Raw genomic sequence first — 23,134 nt, 5'->3', positions numbered from 1 at the left:
GGTCTCACCAGTCTCAAAGGGGGAAATGGATCCTAGACCAGAAGCTAGCCGGGATAATTGAGAGGTCTCTAAACTAGGTATGAAAAGGGAAAGGGTTAAAATGAGGCTTGCTAAAGGTGAGTCTGGTGAAATGTTGACTGGTATGAGGGTGAGAGCATCAACACCATTGCATGCAGCACAGGCAACAAACAGGAGGAGCTGGAAGCCATCATGCAGTAGGCAAACTGTGACTTAGTCATCACTGAAACATGGTGGGATTGCTCCCATGACTGGAATGCTGCAATGGATGACTATACACTCTTCAGAATTGGCAAGCAAGGAAGGAGGGTCAGTAGTATGGCTCTGTGTGTTAGAGTTTCGATGCTGAGCTCAGGGCTGGGAATTAGAAGGCTGTCTCTATGAGTAATGGTCAGGGAAAAGGCAAACTAGGCTGATATCCCAGCAAAGCTCTTTTATAGCCTGCCTAGCCGGAATGAAGAGACAGACAAGGTGTTTTATAAGCATCTCTCAGAAGTAGACTTCAACTTCCCTAATATATACTGGAAATAAAATACAGTGCAGAAATAACAGTCTAGGAGGTTTCTAGAGTGAGTGGAAGATAAATTCTTGATGCAGCTGGTAAGAGATCCTATGGGGGAGGTGCCCTGCTAGACCTGCTGTTCACAGGACTGGTGGGAGATGCAGAGGTTGGGAGCTGTCTTGGGAGAACAACTGTGAAATGGTAGAGGGTACGTGCTTTAGAAGGAGGGTGGGACTCTATGATTTCTTGAGGTCTCTTCCAATCCTGCAGTTCTGTGATTCTGTAAACACTGAGTTCTCAGTTCTTAGTGATTCAGGAGGGGTGTCACCAAAATTGCTACCTTGGACTTCTGAAGGGTGGACTTTGAACTATTCAGGACATTGGTAAGGAGGGTTGTTTGGAATTCAGTCCTGAAAGGTAAATGGGTCCAAAGGATGGATGCTCCTAAGAATTTATTAGAAGCACAGAATTTAGAATTTATTAGAGGCACAGTAGCAGAATGTCCCCATGTGTCTTAAGATTAGATTTCTCTGGACGAGAAAAAGACTGGCATGGATGGATGAACAGAGAACTTCTTCTGAGGCTCCAGAAGAACTGTCTACTTCCTGTGGAAGAAGGGGCATGCAGCTCAGGGAGAGTAGAAATAAGTTGTTTGGATATGCAAGGAGAAAATTTGAAAGGCAAAAGCCAAGCTTGAGTTCAACTGATCACAGTAGTAAAAGGGAACAAAAGACTTTTTTTAAAAATATATTAACATTAAGAGGAGGTCTAAGGAGAACCTCCATCCTTTACTGGATGTTCCATCATGGAATATGAGGATAAGGCTGAGGTTCTCAATGCCTTCTTTGCATCTGTCTTTTATTATCAAACCAGTTATCTACTACCTGACCTGAAAGTAGGAGTGGAGAGCAAAATAAACCACATGTGATTCAAGTGGAAACAGTTAGAGACCTACTAGTCTATCAGAATTGTCACAGGTCCATGCAACCAGATGGTTTCCACATGAGAGTGCTGAGGTAGATAATGGAGGTGATTAATGATCTGCTTTCCACCGTCTATCAGTGTTCTTAGTCAACTGGAGAGGTCCTAGAGGATTGGAGGCTTGCCAGTGTGACTCCCATCCACAAGAAGGGCCATGTGGAGGATACAGGGAACTACAGACCTGTCAGCTTAACCTCGGTGCCATGGAAGGTTATGGAACAGAGAATCTTGAGTGAGATCACACAGCACGCAAGGGCAACCAGTGGATCAGGCTCAGCCAGCACAGATTCATGAAGGACAAGTCCTGCTCAACCAGCCTGATCTCCTTCTATGATCAAGTGACCTGCCTGGTGGATAAGGGAAAGGCTGTCAGTAGCCTACCTAGACTTCATCAAGGCCTTTAATACTGTCTCTCACATTATTCTCCTAGAGGAGCTGTCAGGCCATGTGTGCCTGGAGAGGTACATTATTTGCTGGGTGAAGAACTGGCTGGAAAGTCAGGCCCAGAGAGAGGTAATGAATGGAGTTAAATCCAGCTGACAATTGGTGTTCTGCAGGGGTTGATGTTGAAGCCAATCCTGTTCAGTGTTTTTATTGTTGACCTGGATGAGGGGGTTGGGTATAATCTCAGTAAGTCTGCAGAGGACACCACGCTGGGAGAAAATGTCAATCTTTCAAGGAGTAGGAAGGCCCTACAGAGGGTTCTGGACAGGCTGGATAGCTGGGCTGAGGCCCGTGGGATGAAGTTCAACAATAACAAGTGCATGGTCCTGTATATAAGCCAGCAACTCCAAGCAACGCTACAAGCTTGGGGTAGAGTGGCTGGAAGAAAGGGACCTGAGGGAGTTGGTTGACACTTGGCTGAACATTTACCAGTAGTGTGCCCAGGCTGCCAAGTAGGCCAAGGGCATCCTGGTTTGTATCAGAAACAGTGTTGCCAGCAGGAGCAGTGAAGTGATCATCCTTCTGTACTCAGCACTGTTGACGCCTCAAGTACTGTGCTCAGTTTTGGGCCTCTCAGTACAGGAAAGACATTGAGGTACTGCAGTGTGTCCAGAGAAAGGCAAGGAAGCTGGTGAGGGGACTGGAGCACTAGCCTGAAGGAATGGGGGAGCTGAGGCTCAGAGAATTTATTGCTCTCTACAATGACCTGAAAGGAGGTCATTATGGCGAAGTCAGAATCAGACTCTTCTCCCATGAAACTAGCAATAGGACTAGACGGAATGGCCTCAAGTTGCACAAGGGGAGGTTCAGATTGGATATTAGGAAAAAGTTCTATTCTGAAAGAGTCAGGAACTGGAACAGGCTGTCCAGGGAGGCTGTACTAAGAAACATAGTTTAGTGGGAAAATGGTGGTGGTAGGTGGATGGTTGGACTGGATGATCTTGGAGGCCTTTTCCAACCTTGGTGATTCTATGATATTAAATCATCTGAATTCAGACTTATTTTTTCCCCAGTATATTTGAGGATATGCCAGGAAAGAAGTCCTTTCTGGGACAAAATCCTCGTTTTCATCTCGTTTTGTTCAAGTCTCCTCTTTTGCCATCAGACTTTCATATCTGTCTCAGAGGCATTCTGTCAGCTGATGGATGATCATTCAATTATGTTTGCACAAAAAGAGAACATGTCCCACAGCTTAATCAAATCAGGGTAGAAATAATTATCATCTTTTATCTAAGATTCAGACTATACTTGATTGGGAGTCTGATAATGTAATTTCCAGTTAACATGCTGATCAGTGTTATATTCAGTGAAAAGATTTCTGGGGCTTCTTTTCAGGTTCCAGCAGCCAAAGGCAGAGATTGCATGCAGAGAAAATACTCAACCATCCCAACTGATGTCCTCTCTATGAAAGAGGCCTGGAGGAGCCTGGAGAGGCATGGTTAGGGAACCTTAATGATGTTAAGACTGCTTGGTTTCCTTTTTGAGGCACTAAGTTGGATTTTGGCATTAGATAAGTCTAATTTGCTATTAGAACAGATACCTTTGATTGGATATCTTTTACATTTAATTTTATATTACATTTTTTTCAGGAGATAATACATGAATCTGAAATAACTATAGACTATTATGTTTGCTTTTTCATTCCTACTCCTAAAAACCATAGAATGAATCATAGCTTAACTCCTCTGAAAATGAATTTCCTCTTTGTGCTTGGTGAAATGTAAATATGTATGGGAGCAATTATGATTAGATTTATTTTCTTCTCATCATGACCTTATGAGGGGAGTCAGAATTCTGGAAGCATAGGCAAGATTTCACAATGTTACAATTTTGCTATCATTATCCTTGATATAAAGACACAGTACTTTGAAAAGATTTACCAAATACATCTTTGCATTGTAATATGAATATTATATATAATTATGGTCATATTGTGTACATATGTATTTATATATGTACTTTTGTGTATAAACATAGAAATATGCAGCTGTGTGAATATATTGCTTAAAAATTAATGAAAACTTCTACAGATTTAAAACCACTGTTGTGTGATAGAAGACAGGCAAAAAATGGAATAGAGCTGTAGTGGAATATCATGGTTTCCAGGAAGCTGCATCTTTGTTTTAATGACTTTTTAAAATTAAAGATGAAATAGAACCACGTGTGAACTACAGTACAGTTCTTGTCATCAAAGAACCATCTTCTATGGTGTCAGTGGTTCACTGCAGGCAGGAATGCCCTTTGAAAATTATTAGACTGTTCTTGGACTACATATAATCCCAATGTCTGGTTTTGTAATAGTTACTGCTTTAATTTAGCTCTGATTGTAATGCTTGCTACAGTTTTCACAGCTGGTTATTTTTCTGCTTCCGTTAGACCGTAATTTCCTACTTCTTTATGATGCATTACAAAAGAATAACTCTAATTACTGGAAAAATACCTGTAGTTTGAAAATCACAGCTGAAGCACAGTACAACATAGGTGGTCTAAATCTTACTGTTAGAAATTATTTATAACTTCTGTTGTATTTCATTAAAATATTTGCATTGAGGTCTTTTCAAATAACCAGTAGCAGTCAATTCACCTGGCAATAAATATAAGAATTTAAATCAAGCTTTTTTTACCTTAACACATCAAGATCTTTTCGTATGTTTTTGTTTGGTAATTGATTTCAGAACTGATAGAATTGTCTATGTTATGATCAACAAAAATGTGTGTGGATCTTTCTGGAAAGTTAATTAATTTACTAATTACATGAGTAGGATTTCTCCTTAGTTAATATAGATTTTATTATTTAAGAGAAAGAACAGCATAGATTTAAAGTAACTTGGATTTTGTGTCGAAGGACATGGTTTAGTGAGTACTGTTGGTGATAGGTGGATCTTGAAGGTCTTTTCCAACCTTCATGATTTTGTGATTCTGTGATTCTGTGGTTCTGTGAACTAGAGTTACAGACTGAAGAACTCTTTTTTTCTTATATTATTCTGCTTGAAAATGTCATGTGGTTGGAATGCCTAAACAACTGGTTCACATGCTGATTTAAAAAAAAAATGCCCAAATTAAATCACCTTGTAAAATTAGAATTGCTGTGAGTTTCTCAGAAAACTTAGGAACTGTTTGTGTTCTGAAAGGATCAAAAAAGCTTCAGAAATAGTCACATAAATTCTTGGATATAAGGGATCCTGCAATTATTGTGCCTCTGTGTGTTACACTCTGTAAATGTGAAATAGAAATGGCCTCAGAGTCAAGTCCACCAAGTCCCAGTCTCTTTTAGACAATGTTTCTATGATTCTGTTTCTCCATGCATTTCTACAGCCTATGATTTAGTAACTACTAGTGGCAATTGTTTTATGGTTTTGGCCAGAAGTTCCTTGATGAGTTTGATTCAATTACTATTCTTAATACACACAAATTTTACTTCTTTTTTTTTTTCTTTTTTCTTTTCCCCATTTACTACATGTTTGTAGCCAGAAAACTTCATGCAAGACAGCTAAAAATGATCATCACCTAGAAATGGTAGAGCATCAACAGTTTCACATGCTTTTTCCCAGCATATAAACACAAAGTATTAGTTTTAGAAATTATGTTAACCTTCACCTCTCTTTCTCTGCATAAGTCTAAAAAATTCAAATTTCCTTTGAAGTCCAAGAAATAATGGTTGTTCCCTTGGAATTTATTCTGGAATGTGGCATCATTCCAGTTCTCGTCCAGCAAAGTACCTTAAAGTCTGAATTTCCATTGGAAGTTATTTTCCTGAATGAGGACTTTTGGATTTGTAATTTTTTCCCAAAGTGCATTGACCTACCCATGCACTTATAATGTTTGCTTTGTGCTTATTGAAGAGTTGTTTATAAACTCTCTTGACAAGCAGGTACTCATAAAGCTTTGAACTCTCTCTGCGTGTTGAGTTGTTGCCACTGCTTTGCATGCCTGACCTTTTTTGAATATATACATGGGAGGTAGGTAATATCCTTCTTGTGAAACTGTTTCTTTTCTTTATATATTGCTTTTTTTTTTTTTTTTTTTCCCTTGCTTTTCTAAGAAACTTTGAATGAACATATCCTTTTTTTCTTTAAAGTGTTAATACCAACGTTGTTTACTGTCCTTTGAAAAAAAAAAATTTGTCAGATTTTCTAGAAATATTTTTCTGGAAATATTTTGACAAAAGTTGATACTAAATTCTAGTTTTGAGCCATCTTGAATGTTTTGCAAGATTGTAAGGATGACTGTATAGCATCAGTCTAGTGGTTTAGCTAGTCCACCAGTTTTTCTGGGCTGGTTGCCAGTAATAGATGCTTAGAGAAATGGGCTAAAAAACAGTTAAGTGTATTTCCACATAAATATACTGTAAGCACTTCCTGTCTTTTAGCTTGCTAAGGCATGTGAATTTGCACACTCATACCTACTTACACGTCAATTTTTTTTTTTCTCATAAATTTTAGACTTTGCACAGAAAAATTTACTGCAATTTATTTCTCAAGGGACAAATTGTGTTGTCTTCAAGTACTTAGAAAGTAAATTCCCATATGTTTAAGGCAAGTAGAATAATTGTTTAGGCATTTAAAAATACGGTGCATCGAATATCTCCCCATAAATGTCTTTAGTATCTTTACACGTTTATATTTTGGTAAAATTGGAATCCATCTTGTTGACCACTCTTGTCAGAGGAGACTTTTGTCAGAGGTGTTTCCACATAGAGCCAAATCTTTACTAACAAAACTTACATAGCTTTTTTGATAAGTGTGATAGGACTCAAAAACATTTTAAAAAGGCAGAATAACTGTTCAAACCCAAAAAATAGCTTTGCACTGATCAGGGAAACAACTTCTAATCTGTAGAAAATGTCCTAATTGTTTCAGAATGGGACTGATTTTGACCATGTCTGAGAGAGAAACAGAAATACTGTGTTCTGAATTCCCTTTCTGTTCAAACTGCAATAGCCATAATGCTGAGATGGATACAGCTATAGTATCTTTGTCTATTGTCATCAGGACTCTGAAATAGATGTGGTATGTAAAAAGATTAAATTTCTAGTTAGAAAAAATACAAAATATTAATAGGTCATCAGGTATTGTGGTAATTATGCTTTCTGGTGAGACTGTTCCTCTTACAAGTTTGAGCATAAAATTACAGAGTTCATTAGAATTGCTAAATATGATTATACATATGCTAAACACATAACTCTCAACCAGTTTGAGCTAAAAAAGAAAAGAGATTAGGGGCCAAATTACAAGGCAATTTAGCTGAAATCTACTGTAATTATTCCACTTTATGTCAGAACTCCCCATGACATTTTTAACATCTACTTACAGCTCTCTCTTTAGTAATTTACTGCTTTATATGGGAACAACATAAAGTTCATGGTTGGCTGACGTGTTTTACATTATGTCAGCTCCTAAGATGTTTTCACGGTAAATAAGCGTTTCTTTGTCAGAGTGACCTGTGCTGTTCTGAATTATATTTCTTTCCTCATATCCGAGGACAAACAAAAATCCACCATACCAAATCACATTGTGGATTACATTCTTATTTCCATTTAGCATCTTTAACCTTCTTTTTTTCTTGAAGAGATTCTCACAGTCCTTCTGGTTTATCTAAGAAGTACATCCTGCTTTGATGACACTTATCTTTCTTTGTGATTTCAAAACAATTTAAAGATTCCTAAAATTAAAAGACAAATCCTACCTAGGGATTGATAATACAAGCAGCATATTAGTGATTGATATCTTTATGTTAATTTTCTCACAACTAATGTGATTAATTTCAAGGCAGGCAATAGCAGATTTCCTCGAGTCCTGTACCAGTTCATAATTGAAGATACACTTTGAAAGAGCTAAAGAAGATACTGAGTATATGATAGGTTTAGGGACAGTTTCTTGGTCTTCCATGTATCACCTTTGTTTCAATAGCTGTCTGGACTGAGTGGTGGACTCCCACGCTATAAAAAGCCCTTTCAGTTCCTGATGGCTGACGTCTTCTGTCCTGTGCCACCTGTCCTTTATCTATCCTTCCCTTTAACACAGAACTACTTTGTACACCCTCAGCTGAATGACACCAGAAGAACTCACCGGGCACATTAATGATTCTGGCTAGCTGACCATGCTGTGTAATACTCAACATTGCAGAAGTAAATTACTAATCAAAAATATCTGAACCAAGAAGGAAAAAAAAAAAAAAAGAAAAAAAAAAGTTAAAGCAGGAAATGCTCTGTTGGTGGGAAACTCAACAATCTAACCCCAAACCACAATAAGCAAGTTCGGTGCTTACAAATTTTTGGAGTGCAAAGCAGTTAACATTGAAGGGAAGAAAGGAGAGCTTGATGAAGGCTGTCTTGTAAAAACAGCTGTTCTTTTTTATCTAAGCCTTAAAATCTCAAACTATCTTCCTAGTATATTACATATGAAGACTTACCAGAATTTCTTCAGGTAACTTTGATGTCTGTCCTAAAAGAAAATGATTCTCTGAAAGTCACTGATGTTCCTTTTATATCTCAGCATCCTGATACACCATAGAAAGAGATGATATAGAAGTCACCTAGAGAGTTCAGTACACAAAGAAACTTCAAAAAAATATCTCAATGGGATTGAATTTGAAGCATGCCTGAACTTTTCCAGAAATAGCACATTTGCAGTCTTTTGCCTGAAATGGGTAGAATATGACTTGTTTTGTGATAAAACAATTATTTTTATTTTTTTTAGTTAACTGAAATTGAATTGAACTGATATTTTGAAATTTGTGTGAAAAGCTTGACTTGATAGTAATTCTGCTGACCATTTAAATGTATTTTGTGAACTTAATATTCTGCACAGAAAATCATTCTTCTACTCTTGAGAAAGTTTAAAAGGTCATTAATATTTAATAAGAACATTCTTGCACAATTTAAACATGTGGGTTTTTCACAGGGAAAAGCAGAGGTGAGGAGACAGTTTCTGGCAAGTGTGGTTTGTGGCTTAAGAATGTCCTTTGAACTACTAATTCAGACTTTTATCTGAAAGAGTTACAAAACTCTGCTCCTAAAATAACCTGCCAGAACAAAAATCTGCTAAGCTTCATGTTGCCATGAGGATAGAATTATGTTCATAGCTCTTAAGAGCTGAAGCACCGTTAGCTAATCAGTGGACAAGGATTTGCATAATCTTGTAACATGATGATGGTGTTGTGCAAATTTGTGCAGTGCAATGAGCTGCTGACATAGAGCTATGATCAAAATGGCTGCCCAAACTTATCTGTATCCGTGGAGTTCACCCTCATCCCGATTAAGAAGGGCAAGTTGATTAACTATGAGTAACGAATACTAATAGTAGTATTTCCAGGGGAGACCTCATTGCACTTTACAACTTCCTGAAGGGAGATTGTTATGTAAAAGGGTCTGGCCTCTTCTCCCAGGCAAATGGACCTGAGGAAATGGCCAGAAGTTGTACCAGAGGAGGTTTAGGTTGGATATTAGGAGAAACTTTTTCTCTCAAAGGGTGGTCAGGCACTGGAATGGCTGCCCAGGGAGGTGGTGGAGTCGCCGTCCCTGGCAGTGTTCAAGAGGCGCCTGGATGAGGAGCTACGAGAGATGGTTTAGTAGCTTGTGGCACTGATAGGAATGTGAGGGTGGTTGGACTGGATGATCTTGAAGGTCGTTTCCAACCTTGCGATTCTATGATTCTATGATTCTATGATTCTATGATTCTATTTGTATTAGTATTAGTACTATTAGTAGAATACTGTCTTCAAGATGCAGAATAGGACATAATGATAAAGGAGAGAGTAATCTGAAAGCTTCATGCACATATTTTGTGAATACCAAGTTCTAGAGAGAAGTAATTAATCCAAAGATGTATAAGTATCTAATCAAAGTATAAAAGTGGGAAGAGGCAGAAGGTAGTGTCATTCCAATATATGTAGGTGATGCTGCCTGTTTGTGTCTTAACAGCCAGCTTAGTTTGTGAATGTATAACTTAGCCCATTGCTTTTTACCTTCACTGCTAAATGAAAGGCAAGTGCCTTTCAAAAATGATGAGAAATCAGGCAAGATGTAAAAGCTTTGGCACCACTGTAAAATAAATAAAGAAATAACAACAAATTTGTCATAGGGCAGGCACACAACCATTTTTAGGAGACTAATTGCTTTCTGGGTTGTTTTTTTTTTAAAAAGCCAGTTTTGAAACAGTCAAATTGTAAATACAAAATAGCAGTCACCAAAGCAGAGATTAGGACTATTTATTGTCTCCTTCATCAGTGCATGAAACAACTCTGCTTCTCAGATAGCAATTAGGCATAAGTCGCATATTATTAGGACTGAGTCTGCTGCAAAGTCTGTCCTTGTGGTACTGTATGTATGATGGACACTGCTTAGCTTCACAGTTGCCAAGTACAGTCCTGGAAGGAGACTTACTGGCAAGTCTGAAAATTGCAAATAATGTACTCAAGTATCAGATTTCTAAGATAACTGTTTCTTAAAACATTATTGTTGATACAGCAATTTTTTGTGTGTTCCTTTCACTCAAAAGCAGATTGCTCTGACCCCTTCAAGCTTCACCAGAAATCAGTGCTAGGTTTTAGTATTACTGGATTGGTTTGTTATTTCAGCTGTTGTTTTGCACAGTCACAGAATTCCAGGAGCAGGGGCTTTAAAAAGAAAATACGACAAGACTAGGAATATCATATTGTTTTCCTTCCATAGCGATAATAGCTGCCTATTAGAACAAAGATTCTTATCAAAAGCTTTGCTGATCTTGTTTGTATGTAACAACTTTTTCAGCATGATTCTCTGTTTTCTTTTTTTTTCTTTTTTAACTATGAAGAAATATCTACAGCCTGATTTACAAGTAATTAAATGTAATGCTAGAAATATGAAAATATTCAGCCGATCTTTCCCAAGATACAGTTACAGGCTAGACTAATAATATTAATTGCCCTTTAATTTTAATCAGAAAAAAATACTTTCATTACTACATGAATTGCAAATTAGAGTATTTTGTAAATTCTTGATTTCACCATGTTTTTGGAGCTGAATTTAAAGTTTGGTTCTGCAACTCTCTCCTTAGAATAGAAGAAAATATATTCTAAAATTAAAACCTGGGCATTTCTAGAAAGAAAAATACTTTCTAGGCCATAACATGAAGCTTGTTTAAAGAACAAAGTGGTACTTGAATCAAATTCACCTCTTTTATTTTTGAAGAAAATGCCGGGACTCACTGATTTCACCATGGTAAGGAAAGACGGAGGCATGCTATTGATACAGCAGGGAGGCTCAAAACATGGCTCCAGAACAAATAGCAGCTGTGCTGAGCTAGGGAGGAGGCAGTGGTTCAATGACTTTTGTAAGCTGTGTATTTTAGGAGTGGTAGTATCTGGACTGCAGAGAATGAAAGTTTTCTGTAGGTCTTAAAAATAAAGGAAAAAAATACAGGAAAAAAAAAAAAAGGAAAAAAGAACAGGAAAGAAGGAAAATAGGAAATCTGAACAGATAGGAACTTCAAGTACAGTTACCAGCTGCAGGGATGTGGTGAGAGAAAGCAAATCTAACAAAGTTCTTACAAGTGTGGCTTGGGTTTTCCAGGAACTAAACTGTTCCTCTAGAAGAAGCTCTGCCCCACCTTCCACCACCCAAACAAACCTCCTGGAGCCATTTTGCTGTGTACATTTGGAATATTGTCTCTCTCCTCAGCTCTGTACCCAGCTATTTCCAGCTGGCCCTGCCATACTTACAGCCTTCTAATATGATGAATGACCTACCAACTCTGATTTCACGGTGAGTTATAGGGACTAGCATACAGTCATCATACAACATACATACTAGTTAGCATACACTAGATTACATGTACAGGCAGGCCGAGTAGCTGGCTTTTTAACTTCCAAATGTGTTTTGTTTTTTGTTTTTTTTTTAAATATATATGTACTTAGGTAGATAGAAACACACACACATGTATTTATATAAAAGAACAGAATTCCAGGGAAACCAAAGCCATTAGAAGTCTGAAGGAACTGCTGGGAGGAGATAGGTCCACAATCAAGATCTGAATTGGCCGTACACAGTGCTGTATTTTCTTTGCATACCTTAGCTGAAGAAACAGGTTTGAAATGTTTTCCATTCATATCAGTAAGTGTTCATATGTTTCCTTCTCTGGGCCCAGTGATTTCTGTTGGAAGTGCTGCTTCCAGAGAAGTGATACACCCAGAGCAGTCTCTCATTTTGCTGCAATGCTTCTCCTCTCTTTTCTCATTTTTTGTGCCCTGCTCAGTTACTTCTGCTGTAGACCTGCAGCTACTCTTCCTGGGTGGCTGGCAGTAGGCTTTGGATGGGTTTGCATCTGTCCATACCCGGAGGAAGATGATTTTTGCACAGGCTCTCCCTCTCTGAAAAGTGTACATACTGATTTTGTGTTTGTCATATTTCCCTTTTTATACTTTATTCATTGAGATCCCAGAGATCCCTGAGGAAAGATCAGAGATATGTCTTTTAAGCTGCTCAGAAAACAGCCAGTTTAGATTTTCATTCACTTACTGCCTCAAGTCCTTTCATGTAAAAACATAAGAAAAGAAGGAAACATACAGTCTCTTTGATGGAATGTATAAATAACCATTGGGAAGCAACAGCAGGAAAGAAACATGAAACTCATAAAGCAGCTGCCATTCTTGATCACTCTGCCAATTTTGTTTAAGTTCACAGAAAATATTGACCTGTAAAGTGAGAATTCACCCAATTCACATTTCTAATTTTATCCTTCTGTTTGCCTCTTTTCAAATGATGTTCACCAGAGATAGAGATGCTGTCAAAGAAATCTTCCAGTATTGCCAATTTTCTGGCACAATCGTAGAATCATGGAATGGTCTGGGTTGAAAAGGATCACAATGATCATCCAGTTCAACCCCCTGCTATGAGCAGGGTCACCAACTGCCAGACGAGGCTGCCCAGAGCCACATCCAGCCTGGCCTTGAATGCCTCCAGGGATGGGGCATCCACAGCCTCCTTGAGCAACCTGTTCCAGTGCTTCACCACCCTCTGCATGAAAAACTTCCACCTGATATCTAACCTAAACCTCCCCTGTCTCGGTTTAAAACCATTCGCCCTTGTCCTATCACTGTCCACTCTTTCAAACAGCTACTCCCTCCTTTTTATATGGTCCCTTAAGTACTGGAAGGCCACAATAAGGCCTCCCCGGAGCCTTCTCTTCTCCAAGCTAAACAAGCCCAGTTCCCTCAAGCTTTCTCCATAGTAGAGGTGCTCCAGCCCTCTGACCATCTTAGTGGCCCTGCTCTGGACCCACTCCAAGAGCTCCACATCCTTCCTGTACTGTGGGCCCCAGGCCTGGATACAGTTCTGCAGATGGGGCCTCACAAGAGCTGAGTAGAGGGGAACGATCACCTCCCTTTCCCTGCTGGCCACCCCTTTTTTAGTGCAGCCCAGAACACAGTTGGCTTCTGAGCTGCAAGCGCGCACTCTGGCTCATGTCCAGCTGCTTGAGCACCAGGACCCCCCAATACCTGGGATTGCCCGATATATGTAAAACTTAAAATGTGGGGAAAGTAATGTAAAATGACATTTGTATGTTTTGCATACAATGTAGAAATACAGAGGCATAGAATCACTCGAGTGTGCTGTAAAATCAGTTTGTGTTTTCCATACTGAATTCCATAATGACAAACTCATTAAAAGTTTTTGCTGCCAAATGCTGTTTGCTTTCACCTTATAAACTGTCTGCATTAATAAGAAGTTACTCCACTTAGAAGTTATTTACATAAAGTATTCTTCATGTCAGTGGTGAAGTGCTAGACAAGGGATAGGGACTGCACACACAGCAAATTAATTCAGAAAGGCACAGATTTAATGCATTGCTCAAAATCATTGGTATAATTGAAGTATATGTTCTAATGTGGCAGACATTCTGGATGACATCTGCCTTAGCAGGCCTTGATGGTAAGGGGGATTTACTTCTACTAAATTAGTTCAGCTAACTCTATATTGGAAGCCTAAATGGTCATTATTTTCAAAATATTTATAAAAACCAGGGTTTCTGTGTTTTGTGTTTTGATACTTTCTAGCTCCATAAATGCTTATCTTTATGTGCAGAACAGGTTATTTCTTCTATGCCAGCTGGACTGCTGTCTCTACATATTTCTGCTTACGCAGATGGCTATTACATTATAGCTCTCCCAGTCCTCTGCAACCATTGCTGTCGTAGAGCATTCCCTCACTGTCATTCATCCTCTTTGGTTTTTCTACTCTACTTCTTTAATGAGCAGTCAATTGTCCTTATCATACTTTATTCCCATGAATGAAAGAGCCCCCAGGATGATCCATGTGTCTTGTTTTCTTCCCATCAAAGAAGAAAATGAACTGCCTTGGTTAAAATGCCATTCATTAGTAGGTCAAATTTTATTCTTCCTCAGGCTTATTTTGTTTAGTTTGCTAAACTAAACATCAGTGCAATATATCAACATTATATTTCAGAATATAAACCTAAAAAGATGGTCACCAGTTCAATTCCATGGTCTTGCTAAAAAGATTGAAGTGAAATAACAGCAGTCAGCAGCCATACCTAAATTGGAGCTTTTCTTTGAGTACAAACTAATACCCCAGGATAAAAATGACAGTGATTTACAGATACAAAGATGGTGAAATATGAAAATTAGTTTTTTTCTGCTCAGTTCTTCTGTAAGAATAAAAGTTAATAAACAGAAAAATCCACTTACACTACTGCACTATCTAATGCAGATACATTAAACCAGTATAATAAAATGTGTTGCTTAATATTAAAGAATTTCATATTTTCAGCGTACTTCTTCCTCCAACATGCTATTTGCTGTCAATTGGCAATACTATATAAGGAGCTATCTTTGGGGTGTTTGTTTTCTAATATATTCTAGTCAGAATACAGAGGAAATGCCTATGAACATATAAAACACAAAAACATTGACAAAACTGATTTCTGGTATTAATTTCATTTCTCACAGAACCATAAACACTCCTGCACATAATCTGTACATTAGAGCAATGAAAAGTGTGTTTTTTTATAGCAAGTGCACTGGTAATAACACCAACATGAATGTGATTATCAACATATGAACCGATTAAACTCCGCCTTGTTAATGGTCATCCATCTATGCCATATGCTGACAGACCATTTATGAATTTTTTTGTTGTTGTCACATTATCTGCAGGCATATATTATATGCTTGCTGTATAGAGAACAAAACCCAAATATCTGCTTCCTTCCTTTGACCAAGTCAAACCCAATACCTTGGTCTACTCTGTCTGTGTTTGGATCCTCATCTGCAGATCCTTCCATTTGTGTAAAGTATTTAAGAACTTTTATCTTTGTTTGTCTTACTTTACACTCATTTTTATTCTCTGTAATTAGAATACCTAGGTCCATACTGACTCCCTTTAAGACTGTCTGCAAAGTGGTTAGTGTCTTAAGCTAGGAAGCCTCAGTGCCTTCTGGTTCGGTTGTGAGGACTGTTCACTCTTATCTGCAGACAGGTTTCAGTAGATATTACCCACAGCAAAATAAGACTTGCTTCAGTAACAGTAGCCTTCTGCTTGTCACAGCGCCATATTTCCAACCAAACACGCCACTGACAGACAAGCACGCAAGCAGACACTGACAAAACTTGTTTGGAAATTGCATCTGTTCTGTACAGTAAGACTGTAGCATATCCCTCCCAGCTCTTTTTCTAAGTATCAAATCAAATAAATGAAGCCAGTGAAACATGAGAGTGAAACCTACTCTGTACAAGAAATACAAAGGCATGTGTTGTTTTTTTTTACAATGAAAAGTTGCATTTTTCCTGCTAACAATGTTTTTCCTTGAAATTTCAATGTTAATTTTCCTCTTATTTACAGAGCACAATCTACTCAGAGAGAACTGACATCTGTGTGTTAGAATGTATGCAGGCTTAGTGGAAGAGTCTTAATACCTTAATTTCAGGAGTACCCCCAGAAAATTTGTAGCAGTTAGAACAGCTATCCTGCCTCTGGACTACATGTGGAAAAGTGTCAGCCAGCTCAGAATACAAACAGGAGAAGTTTAAGCCTGTCTGATGTTTCTCACACAGGCAGAGCCACATGGCCTCTTAGTGTCTAACTTCTCTTTTAGTCTTGGAGCGCTGAAACTACATCAAGGCAATAGCAGCCATAAACCAGGATGTACTGAGTACATGTATTTTAGGCATATCCTTGTTTGGTCTCAGCAACTGTCTTATTATTTTTGTTATTCAATAAGTAGTTTCTGATACATGTAGAATCTCCTTTTTTACTTTGTTGGATTATAGAATGCATGACATATGCATAAAGAATGCCTGATTATTTTTCTCCTTTTCATAAGGCAGTGCAACTAACACAGGAAACCCTTTCAGAAAACAATCCAAATAAAACATTGTTTACCTCAAGTTATTTCTCTTTTTCAGCAGGAAGACAAATAAATTTGATCGTATTATAAATTGGTTCTCATCTACCCAAAATATCTGAAATAATGGAATTATGACTCAAAGTCTGTTGAAAAAAAAAAAGATAGCTTGTCTATTAGAGAGTTAGAGGACTACACAGAAATGTTATGTATGGTTCATCTAAAGCTTCCAAGGTTCACAGATAAAAATATTAAATAGGTTTGTTGGAATAGGATATAGTTACGCTCTTCCTGTAATTTCACTATTGCTTTTATCTCATAGTCTCAGTACAGACTCGGTACAGGTAGTTATGGTAGACACTGCATGTAAATGTAGTAACAAATGCTCCCTGATGAGAAGTTTTTTTTAAATGGAAATAAGTAAAGCAAGGAGTAAGAAAAAAGAAAACTTTCATTCCTTACTTTACAGAAATACAGAGAATGAGGAAGAAAACTGGTCTGTAGTAGCCATCTTTTGTTTGCCAGAGATCATTCTTATTTTAGAAGGACAATATCTCAGCCCTATATTTTGTCGGCACAAATTTCTGTTTTTGCTAAAGTTGACAAGAACTTCAGTGGTTTAAAACCATACAAACAGAGCAGTTAAACATTGATTTTTAGCCAGTACATCCACAGACTTCAAGAACCATACTGATCTTATGGTAAAAGTCTTAGGGATGCTGATTTGCCCCAACTGTTTCTTCAGAACATAGGACCTTACCTTTCCCCTCTATCAAAATGGGAAGCTCTCAGACAGGAGCAGGAGACAAGGTTCTCATCCAAAATACATTGCACAATATGAAGCAGTGAATGGCTTCTGATATAAAACATTCTTTCTGCTTTTTACCACTCACTATGTTGCAGAATGGACATGTTCCTCTTATTATGATCCAAAGCAGAATACTCCTTTCTGTTGTTATTCTCATTTTTCTCACCTTTCAATTAATTTTATGAATAGGATTGCACAGTTGTACAGTGACCATTGCTAGTTTGCTAGTTTTCTTTCTAATAATAAAAGAAAGGAAAAAAAAAATGTCTGTTTATCTACAGTATGTAAAAGGTTTTTTTGTTACTGTTTCAGGACACAGCAGGTCAGGAGAGATACAGAACAATTACCACGGCTTACTATCGGGGTGCAATGGGTTTCATTTTAATGTATGACATCACAAATGAAGAATCCTTCAATGCTGTGCAGGATTGGTAAGTAAATTGAAATTCATATTTGCTATTGAGATTTATATTAGCTATCAGAGGTAATGTTTGATATCACTAAACTGTTGTGATAGTGTACATTATCTTGAAAAATTTATTTCCGGATACATTGCCTATGCCCAAAGGCAGGATTTTTGATTTTGTGGAAAGACAATGAATACTTTAAAATGCTTTCCATAGGAATTATAGCAACCATTGTATTTTCTGTGATGTCAGTGAATGTGGATTATTCCACAGAAATGAGCAATTTGATGAGTAGTTTCTAACTTATCTGAAAGCATTACTGTAGCTCAATGAAAGAAATGGGATGCTATAAGTGGGGTTGTCTTTTAATATTTTTATGTTGCTTTTAACCTTAATGGGTTAGATTTCTCATCCATCTGGCTCAAGTGTAAAAAAATACGAAGAAAACTTTCATCAGAGTTATAGAACTTAAAATGGATGGTTATATTACCATATATTTTGTGAGTATCAAGATGTTTCCATAAAAATGTGTCATTTTAACCAGACAAGGAGAAATGAGGTTCCAAAAAAATGTAATGTTTTTAAAGAACAGCTGATCCAAAAGGAAAGCTAGAATTACTCTCAGCTGTGTCATCTTATCTTTCAAGAGGTATTTTCATACCTAAGAGCCTTCTAGCATTATTCTGGATGATATATTTAGCATTTGTCTTGTGTGCTCTCTGTGCTCTCTTGCGTTCTATCCTCGTGGGAGAATTGCGTTTGAAGCTTTTGTTCAGAGTTTGAACAAAATGTGTGATTTCTTCAGTACATTTCTTTTTAGCATCTTTGGTTAAGATATGCACTACTGTGTACTTTTTTCACACAGACAAGGTCACAAACATGTTTTACACTTGAAGTAAAAGGCAGTGATGTTGTGATGGCTATTTGTAGTGAGTATTGCTGCCCAGCCACAAGCTGCCTAATAAATTTTTTTCTCTCTGTCAAGCTTTTTAACCTATTGTGGCAGAAAAAGCCACTAAACCCATGGAGCACATTTCATCTCCACACATAGAGATTTTCTCGATCCATGTATGCTGAGTCTGGACATTCAGCACTCAGAAGATAAGAACTAGAGGACTTAGCTTGATTCTGCTCTACAAGAAATAGATCTTGTGTTGCTCAAGTAATCTGAACACCAGTGATGTACTCAGTCATCCAAAGAAAAGGACAGCTCCAGAGTGTGTCCCTCTTATTGCTGCTGTTAGTTGAGCTCCACACTGAACTGCTCTTATGAAAGATCCATCTCTATTTTCTAGAGAATGAATAAGCTCTCATGGTTAGTGCAGACCAGATGACGAGCTTTTGGACAAGAGAGCTAATCTGAGTGGAGTCTCTACATGATGCTCAAATTGGAAGATGGATTTTCACACTGCAACTTGTTAAGACAAGGGGATGTTCTGAGTCTTTTGTATCAGCTGGTAGTATCATGCTGAAGGCTTGCTGCTCACAGTTGCAAGTACTGCTCTGTTCAACAGCTTGGGACAGAATTTCCTACCTATTCAGAAGCAACCGAAAGCTTTATTTGAAGGTGCTGCTCTGAAAGTTCAGCAAAAACAAGATAAAGGATTACACCACCCTCAACCACTGAGCCTAGAATTGTGGCAGCTAGCTTGCTGGGGCAGCTAGCTGAAGATTTTCCTTCAGAAAGGAAGGCTCTGCTGCCCTTTGTTCATAGGCTGCTTTCATTCAAGCTCTGAGTTAACTGGGTGACAGTGGCTGTGAGGAGCCAGCTGTAATCTGCAAATCTCATTGCCGCGGTCTGTGGGCAAACCAGATGGCATGCCATGTATTATTGAGTCTCCTCTGATACAAAGATTTCTTTTTAGCAACAGTAAAGATGAGTACTTATTATTAATTTTTCACCACCTGTTTGTTTTCCAACCTCCTAGATCTAATATCATTGCCATTTTCTCTCTCCTGGTGAAAAACAGCTCGGCTCCGTAACAGTTAAAGCAAAAAAATCAAGAAAAAAATATATATTTTTAAATGCTATGGATCTTTTAGGTTTGTGAAGTTCAATTTCCCACACTTTTTATCTAGAATATTTACAAACAGTTGGCAACAACTGTAGAAATTTGGGGAAGGGGATTGCATGATTACATGCCTAGAGCTGCTGAGCAGTCATCTGCATGATGAATGGGATGACAGACAGGCAGTCCTGCCTCATTTGTCAAGATGAGAAACAGATTTGCTTTTATTTTCATTTTTAATTTCATAAGCCCAGTTGCTGCCTTGCTGCTCTTCCTCTTTGTTTTTTCTCCCCATCTCAGGGTTGATAATTGATTTTCATTAGCCCATGCTCTAAAACTGTAGCTTGCTTCTGAATAGGAAAGAATTTTAAAAAATGTCACAATTACCAGTGCTCCAGGAGACCAGATGTGTGTGTGTGTCTGTGCATTTGTGAAAGATACGGAGGCAAAAAAATAGCAGCAGATTTTAAGCCCCTCTGGAACTTAAAATGCTTTTCCTTGTCATAGAACTGCCTCTGATGGCAGTGGTGGCATTTCATGTATGTGCACAATGGGTCAAATTCAAGCTCAAGGACCATCAGCTTCAAGGCTTCATCTAGAAACTACATTACAATCAGTACAATAAATCTAAAGGTACCTTTTACGTCTGGATAAAGAATGACAGTTTAAAATGTGTGCAGAGATCATTCTCTAAAAGCATTTCATGCAAAGCTGTTGTAATGTACTGAAAAGCATTTTTTTTTAAGTCTGACTTCTGGCTGACATCTCCCATTTATAACAGTGGATGGATTGTCATATTTCCAAGTATGCCATGCTTAGGTCAGCTTGACTTTGCCCAGCTGTGACATATGCTATACCTAATTTGACCATTAACATTTTACATACAAAAAAGTCAGTGTCTGTATTTTTGTCTAAACCTATTAGCACCGATATGCAACACAGCAGCACAACAGGCAAGCATTTGTCTACCATTCTGTGGGACTAAGAAATCATTCTGTCTTAAAGCCTGGCTAAAGGATTTGAAAGTCTGATAAACTTCAAACATTTGATACTTCAGGAAATATTCATATTCTATATTCATAGGTAAAATTTAAAAACTTAAAGATTACAAATAATAGTAACAACAAAAACTGTAACATAAATAAATATTTTTTTATACATACGCAAAAACATTTGGCTTGAGAAATCTTGAGTAGGTTTTCTGCATGTGGACCCAGTGATTTATTGCTTATAACCCTTTTCCTTTTCTCTGTCAAGAGCTAATTCAGGTTTAATCCATGTGAAGGGCTAAAATGTTTCTATGATTTATTTTAGAGAGTATTGCTAGTCTTCCAGCTAGTTCTCCTGAAAAAAAATCAGTCACCTGCTTTCATCTCTGCAGTGCATTCTTCTCTAAAATGACTATATTTTTAATTTTAAATTTTGAAATATTTAGACAGAACTAAAACGAAATGGGAGTAATAATATAACAGAGGCAAAAATACTTTTCTATTCTAGACTTCAGAAGGAATTTGGATTTGAATTTTGTTACCAAAAAGTTTTTTTTTTTACTTTCTTTTTTGTGAAATATTTGGAGTGGTTCATGTATCAAGACTAAAGAAATACTTTGTCCTTGAATAAACTTTTGCATCATGGAGAAAAGCAATATTGAACTGTAATATTGAAATTCCAAACTAACATTGTAGGTCCAGGTAAAATGGGGATAGAGAATATGCCTTCCTCAGACATGAAGGATCATTATTAGATGTGTTGGCATGACTCAGAGGAAGTTGGTTTCTCCCACTTGTGCCCCTGGTAGCAGTTGGGTGCACAACTTGAGTACATAAACCTTTTTGTGAACCTTTTCACAGGAGAGTTCAAACAAACCAGTACTGATGGTAAAGAAACAATACTAGGTCAATCTCTGAATTTGTTGGTAGTAGACACAGCCCTGAACAATATTCTCCTTTGTAGATATAGACTTTCAGGAGTTCCCAAGGACTGACAGCTTCTGTTTAATCAGTGAGAGTGAATCTGTGCTGAAAATCTGTCTGCTAGCAGAAACAGCAGAGCAAACATGCTTTGACTCAGCAGATCTCCTGTGGAGCTCTGCCCAGATTTTGGATCTGCCTTTAGGAGGAGGCCTTTTTGCAGCTGGCACTGCAATAACAAGGTGTGTACTTGCTTTTGTGCATGTTAGTGATGCCACCCTAAAATGATTCAAAGATTTGGGGAATATATATTTCTTTTTCCAACAAATAGGAACCACTTGGAGGGCATCATTTCTCTGCTTGGTCTAGAGCCTATGTTAGAAACAGGGAAAAGCCAAACCATGCTCTTTAGGTAAATCTCTTAAATAGCACCCACATTTCAAGTAATTAGTCTCATTTTCTTTTATGTTCCCTTCTTTTTCCTGTTAAATCTTAATATGAAAAAAGTGAGTGTTAAGAATGAGTCTATGCCACTTCAAGTCATGTGTCTTGTAGTTGGTTATAATGCCACAGTATTTGCTTCAGTTACTCTTTTCTACTGCCAGTTGCAGAATTTACAGCTCTCAGCCTTTATCATCATTACATTTCTGTGGGGGCTTTTATGCTCCCTTTTCTCTTAGTGACTCAGTCAACATAGATTTATGAATCTGGTTCCTTTCGGAGGAAAGGAGAATGTGAAGGCTATGTATGCTTTTTAAAATGCCATTAACTCAGTATGTTGAGTTCCATAGACGTGCAACAAAAATAAATCTTTCTGAGATAAACCACTTTTTAAATACAACCTTGCTATCCTCTTACTGACAGTTTTGAGGTTGAGGTGTTATTTATACCCAGAATATTTCTAATGCAGTGTCTCTGGCTAGGTTAGAAACAGAATATAAAAACCTAGGCCTTTATGTCATAGTTTGAAACCTAGCTGAATGACTTCACACTTTGCAAAGTTCAAAGGCTAGATAGGGGTGTTTTTGCATAGTACACTCACTTTGGGTCATTACTCTGGCAATGAAAAGGTTGTCCCAACTCAAAGTGTTTGTCTGTCAGTATCTGCCATTGTCTGGTGACTGCTGAAAGCATTGCCATAGAGGGCTTCCTTGTGTGTGAATTCAAAATTTGAGAATACTGCACTGCTAAAGTCTCACATCAAGGAATGCATTCTTAGGTGACCCACGTGGCTGAAGGAGACTAAAAGCTTTGTATGGATAATTTTTTTGTCTCCTTTGGAAAGGTGTACAATTACATCTCTCTGGAAGTTCAGAGAGTTTTCCATGAAAGATGATTCCCCTTCCTCTTTTTCTCTTGTGTGTTGTGGTGGTTTTTTTGTTGGCTTTTTTTTCCGCCTCCCTCTGGTGCAATTTAAATAGCTTACTGTCTTCAGTATGCTCAAGTTCAGCATCTTCAGGAATGTATCAGCTGGCAGACTGTGTATATTGTGCTTACTTTATGAAGGAGACACGGGCTTAGCATACAGCATGAAATTTCTAAGAATTTTTAAGATTTAAGAATTCTGTTCTGCTGTGTTTATTACATATTTCCATAGGAACTTGTAGCTGAGCTTAGTGCTAACCAACTTGCCTGAAGTAAAATGAAAATGTAGTGAATTTCAAGTAAAAGCCAACAGAATAAAATACTAATCATGTGTTATTCATCTGTGCCCAT

The 23,134-nt window shown here is 37.7% G+C and overlaps 1 protein-coding gene across 2 annotated transcripts in view; it reads left to right on the top strand.

Annotated features, from left to right (window-relative positions):
• RAB3C (RAB3C, member RAS oncogene family) overlaps nucleotides 1–23,134 on the top strand; it is a gene marked incomplete at both ends in the record, with an annotated part of 128,149 nt that overhangs the window by 44,544 nt on the left and 60,471 nt on the right. For both annotated transcript variants that reach the window (XM_079548359.1, XM_079548358.1), the window contains one exon: nucleotides 17,405–17,523. In XM_079548359.1, the coding sequence (XP_079404485.1) occupies nucleotides 17,405–17,523 (119 nt within the window). The remainder of the gene's footprint in view (nucleotides 1–17,404; nucleotides 17,524–23,134) is intronic.

The sequence above is a fragment of the Tetrao urogallus genome (genome assembly GCF_951394365.1).
Source record: "Tetrao urogallus genome assembly, chromosome: Z".
In the NCBI taxonomy this organism is placed as follows: Eukaryota; Metazoa; Chordata; class Aves; order Galliformes; family Phasianidae; genus Tetrao; species Tetrao urogallus.
The sequence above is the reverse complement of the archived record's forward strand: the minus strand, read 5'-3'. Positions and strand labels throughout refer to the sequence as shown.